Source organism: Mya arenaria, chromosome 3 (assembly GCF_026914265.1).
Source record: "Mya arenaria isolate MELC-2E11 chromosome 3, ASM2691426v1".
NCBI lineage: Eukaryota > Metazoa > Mollusca > Bivalvia > Myida > Myidae > Mya > Mya arenaria.
This window is the reverse complement of record NC_069124.1, coordinates 19,635,189-19,655,395: the sequence shown is the minus strand read 5'-3', so window position 1 is coordinate 19,655,395 and position 20,207 is coordinate 19,635,189. Positions and strand designations below refer to the sequence as shown.

Here is a 20,207-nt window from a genome sequence, read left to right as displayed (position 1 = left end):
AATACAATATTTCTGAAAGGTTATATCTTTTCATTGCTCGATTGTGGGTCCAATAAGGGCACATATTGAAAAGGGTAGGTATGGACAAAATAGACTTCCATGAAATAAAATGTTGGATAATGTATATAATGCAATGCACAATAAATTGAGTATTAATTTTATTTTGTTCTAAGATGCTATTGTTTCGATAATCTCCGGTCAAATTTATTTTGTTTTTATGTAAAAACCAGCATGTTTAAATGTATTCAACTTGTTAGAAGTAAAACAAAACCAACCATTGTAATGTTATGGAAATTCTTGTTACAGCGGATAATAGAAGAAATTTGTGCATCAGTTATATTGTTTAAACTTTGATTGTATACTCATTCTTGTAATCATTGACCACACGCATTCCCATAATGTATCTCATACACTAGCTATACAGCCGTCTTGAATTCATTATTGTTCACAATATTACTATACCTTAACATTTTCTTGGTTTTTTAAACTTGAATTGTTTTTAAAAACACTAACTTGTCACGATGATCACATGCATAAATGGATTGTTTGATTGTATATATTTGTTTGATGAAATGCCTTATTGCATTAGTTGAAATAAACTTTTGTTCTGTTTTGGTCAACTTTTTATTTATCTATTGCCTATAACTATGTAATTTAAAATAAGTGTTAGGTTTTTGTTACAGTAATATTTACTAAAACTGAACATGACCATGTATATTTTAGTGTACACTTTTGTTGACTATTGTTATAAATGGAAATTGGATATTAATTGAAAGTTCTAGTGTTTGGTGGTAGACTAAACAGTTATAGACACTTTCAATTAACTTGGATTTGCTTTTATCAAATATAGGCGCTTAACAAATTGAGAAAAAAACATGTGATAGAGACAGCCAGATAATCATCATTTTGCCTATATGATAAGATAATAATTGTGTGTCTACCTTAAGACAGCCAAATGAATAATGAAACTATTTGACATAACAGTCTTACCTTATCTACATTGTACCTGTAAAAAAGGGATACGGTGATCTGAAGCTGATAGAAAAAGTGCATACTGATTTGATGCAGCATATTCTGAATGTAAAGAGAAATACTCCTCATGTTATATATATTTTATCTTGGTCGATTTAATAAAACATAATAAAATTTTGGTATGAACAAATTAAAAACAAATAAAATATTTCAATTATTGTGTTAACGTTTCTATATGGGGATTGTACTGTACATGCAAATTATTATGATTCTGTGGTTTAAATCATATTTCGCAGAACCAGTATTACCCATGGTCTAATATGTTTTGTTGAATTTGGTGATTTTTTTTTAAAACACCAATACATGCAGAGCTGGAAAAGTAAGTATACAACTCCTCAAAATGTAACAATTACAAACCTTATAAAACTGAATTCAAGACTTTTATGTCAATGTTAATGAAAAACTCGTCCAACGTTAAGTAAACCTTCTACTTTGTAATAATTATTAAACAGTTGCAAAAGGGAGGTGGATTGGTATAAAAATGATAAAAATGACAATAATGTACTTTGAATGACGTTTGCAATAGATATCACTATCATTTACATTGTCCGCTTTTAGTTAATGATAGGAAAATAAACCTACATTTTGCAAACTAGTGATAATGTTAATGTTTTATCTTTCAAACAGTATGAGTAAAGTGCGTTGAAGTTGAATGATCTAAGCAAGATTGTCACCACAATACGTAAATGCCTCACATGGCAACCCTAGATAAACCATGTTTAAGAAACTATTTGTTCTTATTTGATACAATTTATTAATACTATTACCCCACTGTATTTGTAACCTATTTTTTTTATAAATGTGTAATTATCCCATCGATACAAGGCTTGCTGTATACTCGACATTGCTAACCATGCAGCCTGGTTCATTTAGGCACGAAGTGCTCAAGGTGGGCAATCAGGATCTGTCTCCGAACGGCGTTCGTCCGTCCATCTGTCCGGCCTATTTAATAGTAGTTTTAATGAAACTATCAGGCAAAATTCAATGAAACTTTTCACATTAAAATCGCCGACTTTTTTTGTTTAAATACATCTCATCTGAAACTACTGAGTCTAATTAATTGAAACTTCACAAGTAGCTCTCTCAAGTGGCCATCTATTGAAATACAACAAGCAGTTGCGATCGACCTACAACAACAACAAAAACTTTCTGTTTCACATTTAAAATCTTAAATATTCTTTTTCTCTATCTAACCTTTAGAGTTTAAACTTCAAACTTTAATTAATCTGAGCAATTTTAAATTTTTGGATGTTTATTGTTTAATGGTAAAAGAAAGTGTTATGTGGAATGAATCTTTCATCTTGTTATGTCTATTTCCATTGAACTAGACCATTGTACCGTGATCTATCCCTTGCTATGATTGTAATGGTTGCCAAGAAATAGACATGCTTCAAGATCATCAATGAAATGATTGATATTAAGTATAAATGTATTCGGAATACATAATTGTTTATAATTCATAAAACATAGTATTTATTTATTGTTAAAAAACCTCTACTGTAATGAGTTATCGAATTGGTAAATCACTACGAGAAAACAAACTGGATTTCATACTTTGAATGACATTGTAAAACAAACACTCAAGCATAATGTTCGATATTCATAACTTCCTTTGCAGCTGCTTTGCTTGGGTGATAACTGTGTAGGAGATTGTGAAACATATAAAGTATCAAACATGTTTCGACAGTATTAAATGTTTACTTTCTGACACCTTTTGCATTTAATTATAAAGATTGTTTTTCTAACCAAACTCTATTTAATGTGTCATGTTATAGGCTCTGATAATAAGTAACACACACACAACTTAAGAAAGACATATTACAACCAAGCGAAGTTCGAAGTGTTAAATTCTTAATTGGAACTACTTTTTGTAAATTAGTGACGTGTCGTGGCCGGTACGTATGCAAAATATTATCAAAATAGTAAAGCCTTTGTTATGGTATTACAGTAACATGTTTTTATACGATATGTCTCTGAACTAAACTATTCTGCATTGTTTTAGAATAAGATAAGGTTTATATTTATGTGGGTACGACAGATGTTTTGTATTCTTGTATAAGTGTTTTAATGTCAAATAAATTGTACGACTGACTTAATTATTATAAGAAATAATTATCATAAAAAACCATTTACCATATTTAACATTTTTATGTCGACTTTTAATATTTTTTATTTCAATTGTTTAGTATATAAAACATTGTTCAAGTTCTAGAAAACTTTGGACTTTGTAATTATCATCTATCTATTGTACAACGTGGGCTTGGTAAAGTATGTACTAGATATACAAAGAGTTGTATATGAACGAATTGCATATTATGAAGGATGATATGAAGGATGATATAAGTTTTATTTTTGATTATGGTCATGTCATACATTTGATTAGATAATTATTGTTTGACTTGTTTAAATAAGATAATTAAAATAGAACACGCTTGTTAATTTGGATGGTTATGTTAATTATGAGCTGAAATATTTATTCATTATTTAAAAATAATATATTATCGTATATTATAGTAAAAGTAATAATGATTAAAAATTTATTTGAAAATATTGTCCATATTGCCATATATGATTTGCATTGTTTGTCTTTTAATGTGATTGATTGCTCATATTTACCCATTTCAAACACGAATTTTGTTTATATTGATACTGAATTAATCTTGTTCATTAAACGTTAATTTGACGAAAAATTTAGATTTCACTCCTCAAATGAAAGGTGATTATGTTCTGTCGTTGAAGTAGGCTGTTCATGGTGTATGTATAGTTTTAACAGCAGCATACGGCTTAAGCTCCGTGCGTGTTAGAAATTGTTACAACAACCTTATAAAATACACACTATGACACCTCTTTCTCTGTTCAGTTTATATTTGCAAATAATAAGAATTGATAAAGCATATGTGACAATGGTTCATGATTCTTCTCGCTCGTCTTTTGCATCTGTTGAGCAATAGAACGATTGCGAAACATTACTTCTACGGGCACGTGTACGTTAAGGCTTCTTCACGTCATCCAGGTTTGTGTTCATTGTACAAGTTTACAATGTCATAGCACGACGGAACGTGGTAAATGTGAGTATTAACTCTACTACAGCCTTTACATGGACGTCTAGCTACACAAGTTCACGTACATGTCGTTTCTCCTGACCTATATTGTTATAGCAATGGTATTTTCGTTATTAATTGCACTGTATATATTTTTATGTGTGTGTGCTTGTGCGTGTACCTGGGCATGGCCGTCCGTGTGTATGTGAACTAAGTATTCTTTAATCAACTAAACTAAAACCTCGAGCATTGGTATTCATTTAAGTGAGAGTGTACACTTATCTATTATCCATTTCAGAATCAAGATGCCAAAAGTATACCAAGTAAATCTTCAGGAGTTTATTGAAGAGTACGCATGGGACTGTTTCAAACAGGATATTGGGTTTATAAGGAGACTCTTCAACAGAAAATCCAAGTTTTACTTCGACATACGCTGGGGATACCTCGATTTCTCACACAGGACTGAGAGTAAAGAGAGACCTGTGACCGGGAATGTGAATCAGAAAAACGAGGAGTTGTATTATTCAGAGTACGATAATAAAACCAACACACAACAGAATTACACCTTTTCAACATCAAGGGAGACTACTGCGACTACTAGTATTGAGCTGCAGGAGAACTACACTATTGGTGCTGAAACTAATCTGGAAGTGGACCTAGCGGGTATTGTTAAGTTCGGGGGTGGTGTAAATGGGTCTTTGTCGGTGACGGAAACCAAAAGCCAAGAGTTTTCCAAGACTCTCACTTGGAATATTGACACAAATATTGTAGTCCCGCGCTGGAATCGCGCCCGTGCGACGTTGTTGGTTTATGAACAACCCTCAATTCTTGACTTCACGGTAACTACCACCCTCTCATTGCCAAAGAAAACTCTTCCAGTGTCTTTAAGACGAAAACGAGATGACAAAATCGTGAAGACGTACTACATTACGAACCTTAACGCAATATTCGCCGAATACAACAAAAAGTATGCGACAGATGAAGACAGAATTGTAAAAATTGAGACAAGGCCAGTAGAAGGGAGCGCGATAGATGAAGTTATAGCTGTGATAACCTCCCATGGAACGTGTAAAAACGTCTCTTGGAAAAAACAGCATGTGAAGGTACAGTGTACGCCGATAGAGGGTGCACCGCCAGAGGCACCTGTCGAAAATAAGAAGGAGGTGAGCGAACATTAGGAAGATAACGGATAATAACTTTGAACATATAAACGATGTGACGTGTACTAATATGATCACACATTTTTTGAAGAATGTGAAGAACTGGTACAGTTGACGCCGATAGAGGGGGCACCGGAAGGCACGTAAGCCAAAAATGAGAAGAAGCCAAACGAACTTCATAACCAAAGAGATACTTTCATATGTTTCAAAACTTAAATCAAGTTTCTCTTTCATATATATTACAATGGAATCTCGTCCATGCTTATAATTAACTTTACATTCATTTTTTAATACATTCTGTACTTTGTAACTATATTTGTAATTTTATTTGCAAATCTTAACTAACTATTAATTGTAATTTCTACATTCTATTTGTTATGTTTATTATATATTTTGCTATTTAGTTTGCAGTTCGCAGTTTTTTCCATTACCATAATCCACGAGTGTCTATCAAAAGCCCCCCCCCCTATCAAAAGCCCCCCCGTTCAAAAGCCCCCCCTATCAAAAGCCCCCCCGTTCAAAAGCCCCCCCTATCAAAAGCCCCCCCGTTCAAAAGCCCCCCCTCAATATAATTTTGTTCCATAAGTTTAAACCAATTGAAGAATGTTGTCATATTTTATTGAGTAGATCCAGATCAGACATTTTAACCCTATTTTACGTTAATTTCCTGCACTAATTCGATAAATTAGGCTACTTTAGTGCTTTAGTGCTTTCGGGTCAATTTTTTGTTGGAAATCGTATTCCTGACGAAACACCAAGTAGCTTGGAGTTTCATTTGGATAGAATATTAGCATATTGATAGAATATTAGCATATTGACTTGGTAATCAGCAAGTGAACGGTGTGTTTGATCTGGCTCAACTCAACTCGGACAAGGACTCATACAAGGACTCATACAAGGATAAGGAATTGAAAGGATAACAGTGTAAGACAATTAAATGAATAAATATCTTTAATTTGATTATTAACATTTATAAGTACCTTTATGTATCTATACTGTTTTTCCCTATATATATTCTATATATTCTGGTGGAAAATAAAGATCTGCAGATAATAGCCAGCTGACTAAGATTAACATAAGGATATGTAGATTTGTCAAACATCAACAAAATAAGATGAGTATGAAGTTCACATTGAGTTATGTCGATAATGCATTCAAGGGCTATAATTATTGAATTGTAAATGAACTGTTTCTTTGCAGTGAAATATTAGGACAATGTAAACATAGATTAAAATGAGCATCATATTTTGTATGGAGTTCACATCAAATTATGTCTACATTGCATCTAAAAGGCTATATTTAAGCTGTTAATAAAATGTTACTCTTCACTCTAAATCATACATCAGCACAGACTTATTTACATGCAAGAAAACACCAAGTGACACATAGTGATGTACAAACATCAACCATTCAGTATGTTATGCTTCTTTCAAAGTGTTGCTTTGCTTTGCCAGCACCGTTTACACCTTCCATCGAATGGTTCGTCCGACTGCTCGAATTCCTCCATCCCCTTAATCCTGTCCACATAGTCAGTGCATAGGTTTTGGAGGCGCTCTTGAAGTTCGGTGGTAGACTTTTTTACCCTTTTCTTGGGTGGCACACCGTTGGCGTTGTTGAAGAGTGCAGTCTCCACCACTGAATGGTCCTTCCTGAAGGCCTCAATCGCAACCCAGACAGTCGGATGATTGTACCCAAGGAGCTTCTGGAACTGTTGATTCCAACTTTCACATAGATTGTTGGTGCGGTCAGAGTTGGTGAGCGTTGCTTGGTGTACATTCCATAGTGTTGGTGGATAGAGAGGCTGGATGCGTCGCAATCTGATTGGCTGGCCATCTTGCTGCTGGATCCTTCGGAATGTTCCTGAGACATAGGTCTTGTCGAAGTAGGCTATCACATCTTCAATTTCCTCTGGTGCAGTCTGTTTAAGAAATTCCATGCCCTCAGAAACGTCCTCAATTGGGAGAAATGCTAATGCATCGAGCATACCACAGTACAACTTGATTTCATCATCTCTCTTGTACAGCTCTACAAGCCCAAGGCGTTGGATGCACCTCCAAGTGTTCTGTGTGAGATGAAAGAAGCACCCCTTGTGATCCACGTGATCACCAAACGTGGCTCGAAAAGCGTTCAACACAGCCTGCTCGAAGTCTGTAATCACTGTTGTTGGGTCAGGTGTGAGTCCCATCTCCTCGCACTTCTGGTCCAACGATTGGAAAAGTTCCTCATAGATTTCTTGGGATTTTCCAGGCAGAAGAGCGTAGACACACGTCACAGCTGTGTTTCACTGCATTTGTTGTCCCAGCTGCTGCCCGGACTTCCACAGGTAGTGGTTGTAGCACGTCAACTACAAGTTGTTGAGGGCGTCCTCGGCTGATGTTAGCCCCGTTTTTCATCACATTGACAGCTTTGGTCGCCTCAATCTTGTCAAAGTCAGCCTCATGGTTGTGGTCTTTTGAGGATAGAACTGTTTGTACCTTTAAGTAGAAAAAAACACGAAATTTAGACATGTGTACAACAGTTATCAAATAAATTCTATTCGGTAGGTTTTTATGATTTTTTCACAACTTGTGCTTAGAAAATCCCAAATAAAACAAGACTTCAACATGAAATCACTGCCAACAACATTGTTTAATAAAATAAAGTTGTACCAAATAATAATAAAATAACGGTAAACATAAGTAAACCAAGATTAAGGGCTACACAACCCTTATCTGAGTCTACATGTTTACCGTTCATTTTGTTTAAAACATATAAACAATTTCATATGAACTCACCTCTATGTCAGTATTGACAGCTCCGAGACAGTCAAGTCCACGTTTCTGAGAACATTCCCAGCGTATGGATGTCTTCTTGGTGTTCTTCTTCGTATACATATATCCATTTAAACACAATTTCAGTCCACCACTGTTATTCTTAATTAATTCCATGATAACAAACACACATGAGAACACGATTGAAAAGTTGGAAAGTGAATGATGATACAGAATTCTAAAGCCATTTTATACACAGGAAAATATAAAGAAATTTTCAGTTTGCTTACTTGTGAAAACCATTTATTTGATGTTGCTCGTTTGATGTTACACAGAATTCAAAGATGTAACTTTAATAAATTGTAGTTAATTCTTTAATTATAATTAGCAGGTTAGCATGGCCATGTTTGTAATTAAATAATTGGTACATCAATAGCAGATCAAAGAAACAATCAATATCATTATCTGACACAGCTAACAACATAAAATCATAAAACAGCAATTATTCAAAGCTTAGTTAACACATTCATCACTGATTATTGAAATAATTGATACCTCATGAATATTTATTAGCTAAAATGTCAATCGTAATTAATGATAAAATATTGCCAAATTGAGTAAACCAATCGCCTAAAAAATGACAATAAAACAAATATATTTTTTATTGCTTCGAAGAAAATTGCTTGAAAATTTAAAAGTAAAAAAGTACTGTACATGTTATACATTAATTAACGGTATTGAACAGTTTTGTAAACTAAAAAAAGTGACCATTGAAAAAAACATATATATATATTAATGGTTATATTAAATTTCATCATAATATTTAAAAAAAATGTTATAAAAATATATATATATGTATTTATTTTTTTAGTGGGGGGGCTTTTGAACCACTTGCCCATTTTGAGGGGGGGCTTTTGAACGGGGGGCTTTTGATAGGGGGGGCTTTTGAACGGGGGGCTTTTGATAGGGGGGGCTTTTGAGTGTACCCCTAATCCACGTACTTCACATCAATTATTTCTATATCAGTACCAATGTTAAGCAGGGTATTTTTGTACAGTCGGAAAACAAACAAGCAAACACAATATACCTTTGTTTGAATCATCAACTTTGGTTACAGCCATATGACCCATGCTGATGTCAGTAGGTCACAGTTAGAAACACTCGACTGAAAAGAGTTATTTGTTTTCATTTAAAGAATCATCAAGTGTGGAAGGTAGAATACTATAATAGCCATATAACCCATTATGCTTTGTAGGTGGCAGTAGGTCAGATAATAACGCATAGGCAAACGTTTGTCTAATGCCAGTCATTTGACTCATTTTGAAGTGTGGGTGCCAGTAGGTCAAAATCTAACACGTACAACAGTTTATCTAAAAGTAATCTAATATAATCAATTCGATTCAGACATAAGCATGTTTAAATACTAGAAAAACATTTAACTAATTGACTAAACAAAGGATCTTAGAGGTCAGTTTGTTAAATATCAAATATCGGCGAACACATGTGCTAAAGTTTTAGTAAATATTTATAAACAAATAATATCCACATGCTCGCTTGATATTAGTCAGGAAACAGTTATGAAGGTGGTTCCTCTCTCCTAATCCTTGACCTCAGATGTTACAACTAGGTCGATAGATGTGAATCAATTTAATGTTTGATGTCATTAAGTTGAAGACGAGGCTCATACTTTAATTTCATATGCTTTAAACGACAAAATAACCAGTAGGTGAAAATGTAAATTATGGTGTGGCTATCTTGACCAGTCGAAAACCAGAATATGGACATAAGTTCAGCTAACAAATCGGGTTAAGCTCAGCCTCATAATTATGAAGCATGCTCGTTTAGTTCTTTCAATACAAAATGAATCGTCATACTAACTTATTAAGAGGGCAAAGATGTCTTGTTTCAAATCGCCAGATGTATTTTAATCTCATAAGCAATAGCCTTATGCACCTGTTATATTCTATCTTTACCTCATATCTCAGTAACTGCATTTATCAAACTTAATTCTATATAAAGGAGAATATGACAAGAAAAACAATATAAGCAATCAAAGTTACTTGCCAACCAATTCCATGACATTCCCGAATTCATATTAAAATATGGGTCCTTGGACTAGCAAGGGTCGCATCGACCTCATAGGCTTTAATATTATTGAGTTATTATTGAGTTTGTGTGTTCAATCGACTTCTTTTTTTCTTTAACTACTCATTCATTTTCTTCCGTTATTGTTACCCTAAAACACATTTAAGACAAAGATATGCAGAAAAACAAGATACCACACAAATCTGTATATTCAAAATTAAAAAATAAATAAGATTTTGCACTCACTTACCTTGGTCATGCATTTGTAAAACACGAAGATAGACGCCAATATAATTTAATTGATTTTAAGCCAAAAGAAATAAAAGTAATGAAAAGGGGTTAATGTAAATATAATGATTGATTATTATTAGTCCGTTCATACTTCATGCACTGCATTGTCTACCACAAATGTGTGCTTGATTAAAATAAAACATGTAGCATACATAGAACTCTTATTTAATGACATGAATGTAAATAAATCGGCCGATTGTCAAGAACTTTGTTAAAAGAAACAATTGGATTTACAACATCGTTGTAAACTTTTAAACGTAGACTATGATAACATATGGATGTATTTTGAACAAGATCTTGACCCTTACTGCATAATCAATGTCATAGCAACTATATGAACCTAGTATAATTTACTAGATAAGCCTAACTGATAAATGTCCATGTGGTCCACATCTTTCTCATTCATTGTCGGAATTTAAAATTATTTGGTAGAAGTGACTACCATATTATGAGGACATGCTGACGCACATGAGACTTGTGTTCATACCTTTGAGGTCACAATAACCTTCTGAATTTAGTATGCCTTTTCCCCAATTTATAGTGTTTATTACTGACAGTAGTTCGTGTGCAGTTCATATCTGTGTCATACGAGGTTGGATTTAAAAATTATTTGCCAGAAGTGACCATCATACCCGAAAATGTGTCACGCCCATTACCTGTGTCCGCACATTTGAGATTACGGTTACAGAAACCTTCTGCCCTTAGTACGTTTTGTCACATAAACCTTTCTGATGATAGTTCGAATCAGGTCCATATCTTTGTCGTACAAAGTTGCATATTACGAATATTTCGTAGAAATGACCATCATAGCATGAGGACGTGTCGTGCACAAAACTCGTCTCCCCTTATATTTCGGCAATGCAACAGCAACCTTCTGAACTAAGTATCTTGTGTCATACAAGCCTTACTGATGATAGTTTGTGTCTGGCATATATCTTTGTCATTCATCGTTGGCGTTTAAAAAATGCAAGAAATTACCATCATAGGATGCGAACGTGTTGTGCACAAGGTATTTGTTCTACCTTCAAGGTAAAGGTCACAGCAACCCTCTGAACTTACTCAGTGTTTACACGCCGGCCAATTTCTTCAATATTTACAGATTTGATCTGCATCATACTGAGACTCTTGTATCTTTCTTCCATTTCAAGCGTTGTCCATTGGCTTAGTGTCTGTCTGATTTCTGAAACCATCACCACTTGCTACTGTTGGATTGCCTTCTCAAATGTTTCGTGCAAAAGCATGAGCTTCACCGTGAAAGAGTATTGATAAAGACGTATTTTGGCTTTGATCTAAAAAGATCCGTGGACGGAATATCAATTGTTTGGTTTACCGAATTATATTTATCGTATACGTTTGTCAAGTAGTCTGATAAAACATAAATATGCTGCCTTTCACCCTGCTTGATTCTCTCGAGATACTCTTAGCCCGGCTGCACGTTGTGTATTCCATTTCTTTGAATAGAGCGGTACTTCTTCACCTTGCTATGCCTAGTTGCTAAAACAACTGGTATATTTTGCTTTCACTTTTCCATACATGTGTCCCCAAAACCCCGTGTTCTGCCTAAGAAGAACTTAAGTCATATACTTCTTCATACTTTTCCCAAATACTAGACTGCACAGGGCTTTGATACAGCTTTTCATTCTTTTCTCTTGTGTCCTTCTTAGCTCGTTCAGTAGTTAATTCCCCGGCAACATTTGTTTCTTAAATGTTTTCTTCTCATCTGACAACGGGCTTGCTTCATACATTAGGTCTTCTGTTTGCTAACATGGGGTAGTTACTGATGTAATTATGCTTTTATTAACCTTTCTTTTTATTATTCTTTGGGCTGTTTTTAACTTTATTGAGTAACTGTCTTTTCCACTTTAAGGTGCTAAATTCGAGTACTTGCTTGTGCTATTTCCATCGAATTAAAAGAAAAGCACACGCGTACCCTCATTCGCATCCTGATTTTCCATTTTCGTACTTTAACCCATATAACCTGAAATGAAACGAAACCTTCGTTACTTCATACAAACCTTCGTTACCATAACTTTGTGTAATACAAAGATATATTTGCGGATTGATTGCTAGTTAACGATCTGATATCATGGAATAAGTACAGACAGACATTTGCACATACATTTGTGTTATATACTTACAGAAACACAAAGTGAGTATTTTACTAAGCCCTGATGTAAGCTATGCTGATTTATTTGTCTTGTATACAGATAAACAGGCGCTGCCACTCTATCTACATTAACACGGTATGTATGAAGTGTAACGGAAGAAAGAACCGTGGTTGCCGACGATGCTGCAACACTATCTACAATTTGTTTAACCACTTACGAAAGACAGCGATTTAATTAAACGGAAGTTTAAATAACGTAGGTTTAAGGTTTTTTTAAATTAGGTGATTTTATGCGCAAAGACTTGTATGAACTTCTCGGTTGGTTCTTCCTGGTGCACAACATTGTGTTTACAATCATTATTCGTGTTTATTCATAAACTTACATTCACACATGCAATAACGAAGGCATGCAAAGCTTCCTGTAAACCTAATATTCATAACCATAGAGGCTGGTTCCGAGCTTGCAAAAAGTATGGGCCCTTATGGGTACATTTAAATTTCTATACGTGCCCCACGTGGATAAATCATGTTGGGCCCACGGAAAAAGTGCAAATAGTTTGCATGAGTTCTATATGGGTTAAGATGATGACACAACATGGGAACTATGTGGGTTAAGATGATGACACAACATGGGAACTATGTGGGTTGAACCTTGGACCTTTGTGGAAAAACACATCGGACCACTCTGACCAAGCATTTTGGGACCATGATGGGCAAACAACGATGTGACCAATAGGAGCATATTGTTAGGACATTGGTTCATGTCCTCTGCATCTTCGATCTTCAGGTTTGAGGACCACACAGTTCAAGTTATTAGCTGTTCACAGGAACGCAACGCCTAAGCATAAAAGATGGTTGTCGTTATTAAATTTTGTTTTGACAAACTACTTAATTTTTTTTCAAAACTGATTAATTATGCAACCGGACAAAGTCACAATTGAAATAATATTCATAAAATTACAGAACTTGCAGGACTCAGCTTCATTTGTTCAACTTAAATACAATATTTCTGAAAGGTTATATCTTTTCATTGCTCGATTGTGGGTCCAATAAGGGCACATATTGAAAAGGGTAGGTATGGACAAAATAGACTTCCATGAAATAAAATGTTGGATAATGTATATAATGCAATGCACAATAAATTGAGTATTAATTTTATTTTGTTCTAAGATGCTATTGTTTCGATAATCTCCGGTCAAATTTATTTTGTTTTTATGTAAAAACCAGCATGTTTAAATGTATTCAACTTGTTAGAAGTAAAACAAAACCAACCATTGTAATGTTATGAAAATTCTTGTTACAGCGGATAATAGAAGAAATTTGTGCATCAGTTATATTGTTTAAACTTTGATTGTATACTCATTCTTGTAATCATTGACCACACGCATTCCCATAATGTATCTCATACACTAGCTATACAGCCGTCTTGAATTCATTATTGTTCACAATATTACTATACCTTAACATTTTCTTGGTTTTTTAAACTTGAATTGTTTTTAAAAACACTAACTTGTCACGATGATCACATGCATAAATGGATTGTTTGATTGTATATATTTGTTTGATGAAATGCCTTATTGCATTAGTTGAAATAAACTTTTGTTCTGTTTTGGTCAACTTTTTATTTATCTATTGCCTATAACTATGTAATTTAAAATAAGTGTTAGGTTTTTGTTACAGTAATATTTACTAAAACTGAACATGACCATGTATATTTTAGTGAACACTTTTGTTGACTATTGTTATAAATGGAAATTGGATATTAATTGAAAGTTCTAGTGTTTGGTGGTAGACTAAACAGTTATAGACACTTTCAATTAACTTGGATTTGCTTTTATCAAATATAGGCGCTTAACAAATTGAGAAAAAAACATGTGATAGAGACAGCCAGATAATCATCATTTTGCCTATATGATAAGATAATAATTGTGTGTCTACCTTAAGACAGCCAAATGAATAATGAAACTATTTGACATAACAGTCTTACCTTATCTACATTGTACCTGTAAAAAAGGGATACGGTGATCTGAAGCTGATAGAAAAAGTGCATACTGATTTGATGCAGCATATTCTGAATGTAAAGAGAAATACTCCTCATGTTATATATATTTTATCTTGGTCGATTTAATAAAACATAATAAAATTTTGGTATGAACAAATTAAAAACAAATAAAATATTTCAATTATTGTGTTAACGTTTCTATATGGGGATTGTACTGTACATGCAAATTATTATGATTCTGTGGTTTAAATCATATTTCGCAGAACCAGTATTACCCATGGTCTAATATGTTTTGTTGAATTTGGTGATTTTTTTTTAAAACACCAATACATGCAGAGCTGGAAAAGTAAGTATACAACTCCTCAAAATGTAACAATTACAAACCTTATAAAACTGAATTCAAGACTTTTATGTCAATGTTAATGAAAAACTCGTCCAACGTTAAGTAAACCTTCTACTTTGTAATAATTATTAAACAGTTGCAAAAGGGAGGTGGATTGGTATAAAAATGATAAAAATGACAATAATGTACTTTGAATGACGTTTGCAATAGATATCACTATCATTTACATTGTCCGCTTTTAGTTAATGATAGGAAAATAAACCTACATTTTGCAAACTAGTGATAATGTTAATGTTTTATCTTTCAAACAGTATGAGTAAAGTGCGTTGAAGTTGAATGATCTAAGCAAGATTGTCACCATAATACGTAAATGCCTCACATGGCAACCCTAGATAAACCATGTTTAAGAAACTATTTGTTCTTATTTGATACAATTTATTAATACTATTACCCCACTGTATTTGTAACCTATTTTTTTTATAAATGTGTAATTATCCCATCGATACAAGGCTTGCTGTATACTCGACATTGCTAACCATGCAGCCTGGTTCATTTAGGCACGAAGTGCTCAAGGTGGGCAATCAGGATCTGTCTCCGAACGGCGTTCGTCCGTCCATCTGTCCGGCCTATTTAATAGTAGTTTTAATGAAACTATCAGGCAAAATTCAATGAAACTTTTCACATTAAAATCGCCGACTTTTTTTGTTTAAATACATCTCATCTGAAACTACTGAGTCTAATTAATTGAAACTTCACAAGTAGCTCTCTCAAGTGGCCATCTATTGAAATACAACAAGCAGTTGCGATCGACCTACAACAACAACAAAAATGGCCAACTTTCTGTTTCACATTTAAAATCTTAAATATTCTTTTTCTCTATCTAACCTTTAGAGTTTAAACTTCAAACTTTAATTAATCTGAGCAATTTTAAATTTTTGGATGTTTATTGTTTAATGGTAAAAGAAAGTGTTATGTGGAATGAATCTTTCATCTTGTTATGTCTATTTCCATTGAACTAGACCATTGTACCGTGATCTATCCCTTGCTATGATTGTAATGGTTGCAAAGAAATAGACATGCTTCAAGATCATCAATGAAATGATTGATATTAAGTATAAATGTATTCGGAATACATAATTGTTTATAATTCATAAAACATAGTATTTATTTATTGTTAAAAAACCTCTACTGTAATGAGTTATCGAATTGGTAAATGACTACGAGAAAACAAACTGGATTTCATACTTTGAATGACATTGTAAAACAAACACTCAAGCATAATGTTCGATATTCATAACTTCCTTTGCAGCTGCTTTGCTTGGGTGATAACTGTGTAGGAGGTTGTGAAACATATAGGTAATAGTAATGGTACCGTGTAACCTTCAGCTTTTCGGGAGAAAGATGATATTTGAAATCAAATGTTTCATAACAATCACTTTTCAGGGCCGTAATAAGTTTAGACTGCGTTATCAAATAAATTATACATTTTAGATCACATGTTATTTCTCACATATCTCATGTGGGCGACTCGGGTATATATATATATATATATTATTACAGATACGAGCGAATCTGATGTAATGGAGGATGATATGAGCTTCATTGTAAATTAAAATCATTTATTTGTTTAGATAACTATTGTTTGACAAGTCTTTATGCTGGCCTATAAAAGTGTTTTGCTTTTGTGATAAGGCTACTGGACAGGATATACAGTACAGTATTTATACATGCAACAATTCGGAGAAATAAATTGTAAGTATATTTTAGTTTATGGTAATATCCTATAATAAATAATGATTAAACTTGATTTGAAAGTTTTATATTGATTCATATCTATAAGTTGTATCAAAGTATTTGTTTTTATTCACGTGCTTCTAAATTTGCATTGTATGGCTTGAAATATTTGAATCCTTGGTCATATTGACCTAGTTTAAACATATATCTTTTATGTATAGAAACTGAATAAAAGTGTTTCTTCTTCTGTTAGATTGACTAAATTGGATTAGGGTATGCCATTGGAAAATCGTTAATTTAATTCATTTAATCAACAATCATTGAGCTTAATGATTATATATCGATACATGTATATACGAATGCTTTTCTGTCAATCATAAAGGTTTACCAGTCAAATAAAGTTGATAATTTACACTGTTTTGAAAGTTAAGCTCCGTCTCACTTTTTAACCAAACGTCAGCTCGTACATGGCAGGGACAAATTTTCGTTAATGACATTGTATTCGCATACTATTTGATGCGCTTTTCTGAAACCTTAATTATCTGTCATTTTGTATATTTTCAAAGCATTCAATAACTTTAAACGTTTTATTATATTTCACGAAGAAAACATCAAATTGTTCACTTGTTACAATAATATAGTTTTTGTCGCCCATTCGGTGAAACATATTGCGATGTTCTAAAAACAAATAAATATCCTCCATATATCATAATAGCATTACATATTACACATTACTTACCCTACATTAATGAGCGCTAATGACGTTAGTGGTTCATTATTTTCTTGCTTATCTAGGCACTCAAGCGCAACTTTTTCTACAAAACTATAGACGCAAATTACTGCGTCTAATGTAGTTGTGACAAAATTATCAGATCTAAAGTGGAAAGAAATTTCAAAAAACAAGCAAATGAAACATTTTTTCGAGCTTCATACATTCTTTTTAAAATTATCTGTATCGCCTTTAAACGTAGATAAAACACTCTAGATAATGGTCATTATGCCCTCTGTGGTTGAACATTTGTTGTCTTCATATTGATAAACTATAGTTTTATTGTAAATAACGGCAACAAATGACAGCAACGGTATACGCAGATACTACGAAAATTGTCTTTTATATCCATATGTAACATGCATTTTGAGAGATTCAAAATTGACCAATTATTTGAGTCAATGTTTTATACGTCTGCTACAACTTTATTAGCTCGTTTGTTTTCAACGGTCAAGTATTTATGAACGTAACGAAACACTACGTGTACGTGTACGCCTAGGCTACTCTTTGTGCAATATGTCGTCATTGGGTGTGTGCATTGCATATATTAAGAACGACAAGTACGATAACACGTGACATATACAAGAAAAAACCACAAGTTTATAGTGAAATTTGCAATCGACCATTAAACAGCATTTTTGCATGCACGTAAAGCTACATGTAAAACTTCGAGGACACGTCGTGTTTACTACCCTTGCTATATTGTTGTCATATCACTGGTCTCGTCGTTGGAAAAAGCCCGCGCGCTTGTGTTTATTTTATGTGCGCGCACTTGTGTCCGTGTGTGTGTGTTTGCTAGCGTGAGTGTGTGCGAGGACGCTGGAGTGCGTAAGTGCATACGTGCATACTTGCCTTCGTGCGTGCAACCATGCGAGCAGGCGTGCGTGCGTGCGTGCAAGTCAGCGGGTGTGCCTCTGTATGTGCGAGCGTGCGCGCGTGAGTAGTATGTGTGTGCGTGCGTGCGTGCGTGCGTGCGTGCGTGCGTGCGTGCGTGCGTGTGTGTGTGTGTATTTGTGTGCGTGCGTGTGTGCGTGCGTGTGTGTAGGCGGGCATGTGTGTGTGTATATATACATATGTTTGTGCGTGCATGCGTGTGTGCTTGCCTGCTTGCGTTCGTGCGTGTATTCAACTGGGAAACATCGACGGACGCTGATATTTGGTTTACGGTTCTTGTGTTTAAACACTTATTTTTCACTCATTTTAATACTTTTTTTACTTTTCACAACCAAGATGCCAGAGAATACAGTTCATCAAGTTAACCTACAGGAGTTTATTGAAAATTATGTATGGGACTGTTTCCAAGAAGATTTGGGGTTTATTAGGGGCATCTTCAACAGACAATCCAATTATTACTTCGACATAAGCTGGGGATACCTAGATTTCTCACACACGACTGAATGCCAAGAGAGACCGGTGACCGTAAACGTGAATCAGAGAAACGTTGAGTTGTATTATTCGGAGTACGAAAATAAAACCAACACAACACAGAGCCACACGTTTTCAACATCAAGGGAGACTTCTGCGACTACTAGGATTGAGCTGCAGGAGAACTAAACTATTGGTGCTACAACTAACCTGGAGGTGGACTTAGCGGGTTTTGTTCAGTTTGGGGGTGGAGTGAATGGGTCTTTGTCGGTGACTGAAACAAACAGCCAAGAGTTTAACAAGACTATCACTTGGAAGTTCGATACAAACGTTGAAATACAGCCCATGAATCGCGCCCGTGTGACCATGTTTGTTCATGAACAACCCTCAATACTTGACTTCACGGTAACTACGACCCTCTCGTTGCCAAGGAAAACACTACCAGTGTCCATAAGACGAAACGAGATGACAAAATCGTGAAGACGTACTACATTACGAACCTTAACGCAATATTCGTCGAATACAACCAGAAGTACCAGACAGATGAAAACAAAATTGTAAAAATTGAGACAAGGCCGGTAGAAGGGAGTTCAATAGATGAAGTTATAGCTGTGATCACCTCCCGTGGCACTTGCAAAAACGTCTCTTGGAAAAAACAGCATGTGGAGGTACAGAGTGCCCCGATAGAGGGCGCACCGGCAGATGCGTCCTCCGAAATTGAGATAGAGCCAAGTGAGCGGTCGGAAGATGACTGACAATGGCTTTGGACACGTGTGTGATAGTGACTGATAATAAAAATGCGAGCGTACATTTTTCATGATTAAATTAAAGGTGATAGTAGATGGCAATATAGTTATTAAAACCAAAAATACAAATCATATAAATTAATTATTATTAAATATATACTTTTGTGATAGCATATGAATATGTAAAGTAGAAGCGAATCGGAAGGCACGTATAACAGTTTCATATCGTTATTTGTTGGACATGTACAATGTTTCAATGCTACAATGTAGTTTGCCTAGTAAATTTACGTTTTACTGACCGTTCCAAAGCGGTACCTTGATGAACATACCTAAAAAAATTATAAAGTATATATGCACTGTGCTGTTTGTGTAGTTTTGTGCCGTTGTTCCATATTTCTTGTTTGTGATATTTCTTCTGTGTGTTCTATGTATTTGGTTTACCCAGTGCCATTGAACTGCGTTTATGTTTAAAATTTTGGTTACTGACCTTGTTTCTGTAGTTTTTCATGCATTGCAAATCTCCTTAGATTGAATGTTTTCCATGATACTTTGTGCAAAGTTTTTAATGAATTATTCCAGAGCTGCAACTATTGTTGTTGTATTTGAAAACATTATATACTTTTTTTAATATTGTAATTGCTTTAGCGCATGTTTACTAATTATTACTCGGAATTATTATATCCTGTTTAATAATATATTTTTCTATGATAAAATAAAATAAAAGTACCTTCTTTTTCAAATACCTTAATCAAAATACTTTACATCAGTAAGAAAGGCATATA

General features: G+C 34.2%; 3 protein-coding genes and 1 pseudogene across 3 annotated transcripts in view; 3 read left to right on the top strand and 1 right to left on the bottom strand.

The window, feature by feature from the left end:
* LOC128227834 (uncharacterized) overlaps positions 1-5,294 on the top strand; it is a 34,367-nt gene extending 29,073 nt beyond the window's left edge. Inside the window, exon 3 of the transcript XR_008259858.1 lies at positions 5,177-5,294. The gene's annotated coding sequence lies outside the window, so the exon portion shown is untranslated. The remainder of the gene's footprint in view (positions 1-5,176) is intronic.
* On the top strand, positions 3,926-5,251 carry LOC128227836 (uncharacterized). Its single transcript, XM_052938715.1, has 2 exons — positions 3,926-4,100; positions 4,372-5,251. Exon 2 carries the CDS (start codon positions 4,379-4,381, stop codon positions 5,249-5,251), a length of 873 nt encoding a protein of 290 aa, XP_052794675.1. The 5' UTR covers positions 3,926-4,100; positions 4,372-4,378.
* Positions 5,295-7,455: 2,161 nt separating the features above from the next.
* On the bottom strand, positions 7,456-8,900 carry LOC128225791 (uncharacterized). The gene is made up of 2 exons (XM_052935689.1): positions 8,008-8,900; positions 7,456-7,707 (listed from the first exon to the last, which is right to left on the bottom strand). The coding sequence occupies exons 1-2, from the start codon at positions 8,158-8,160 to the stop codon at positions 7,456-7,458; spliced, it is 405 nt and encodes a 134-aa protein (XP_052791649.1). The 5' UTR covers positions 8,161-8,900.
* Positions 8,901-16,450: 7,550 nt separating this feature from the next.
* On the top strand, positions 16,451-20,091 carry LOC128229159 (uncharacterized; annotated as a pseudogene).
* Positions 20,092-20,207: the final 116 nt, after the last annotated feature.

Coding starts and splice junctions, on each gene's coding strand:
- LOC128227836 (XM_052938715.1), top strand. CDS start 4,379: ATGCCAAAAGTATACCAAGTAAATCTTCAGGAGTTTATTGAAGAGTAC.
- LOC128225791 (XM_052935689.1), bottom strand. CDS start 8,160: ATGGAATTAATTAAGAATAACAGTGGTGGACTGAAATTGTGTTTAAAT. Junction 7,708..8,007: donor CTGTCAATACTGACATAGAG/GTGAGTTCATAT, acceptor TTCTACTTAAAG/GTACAAACAGTTCTATCCTC.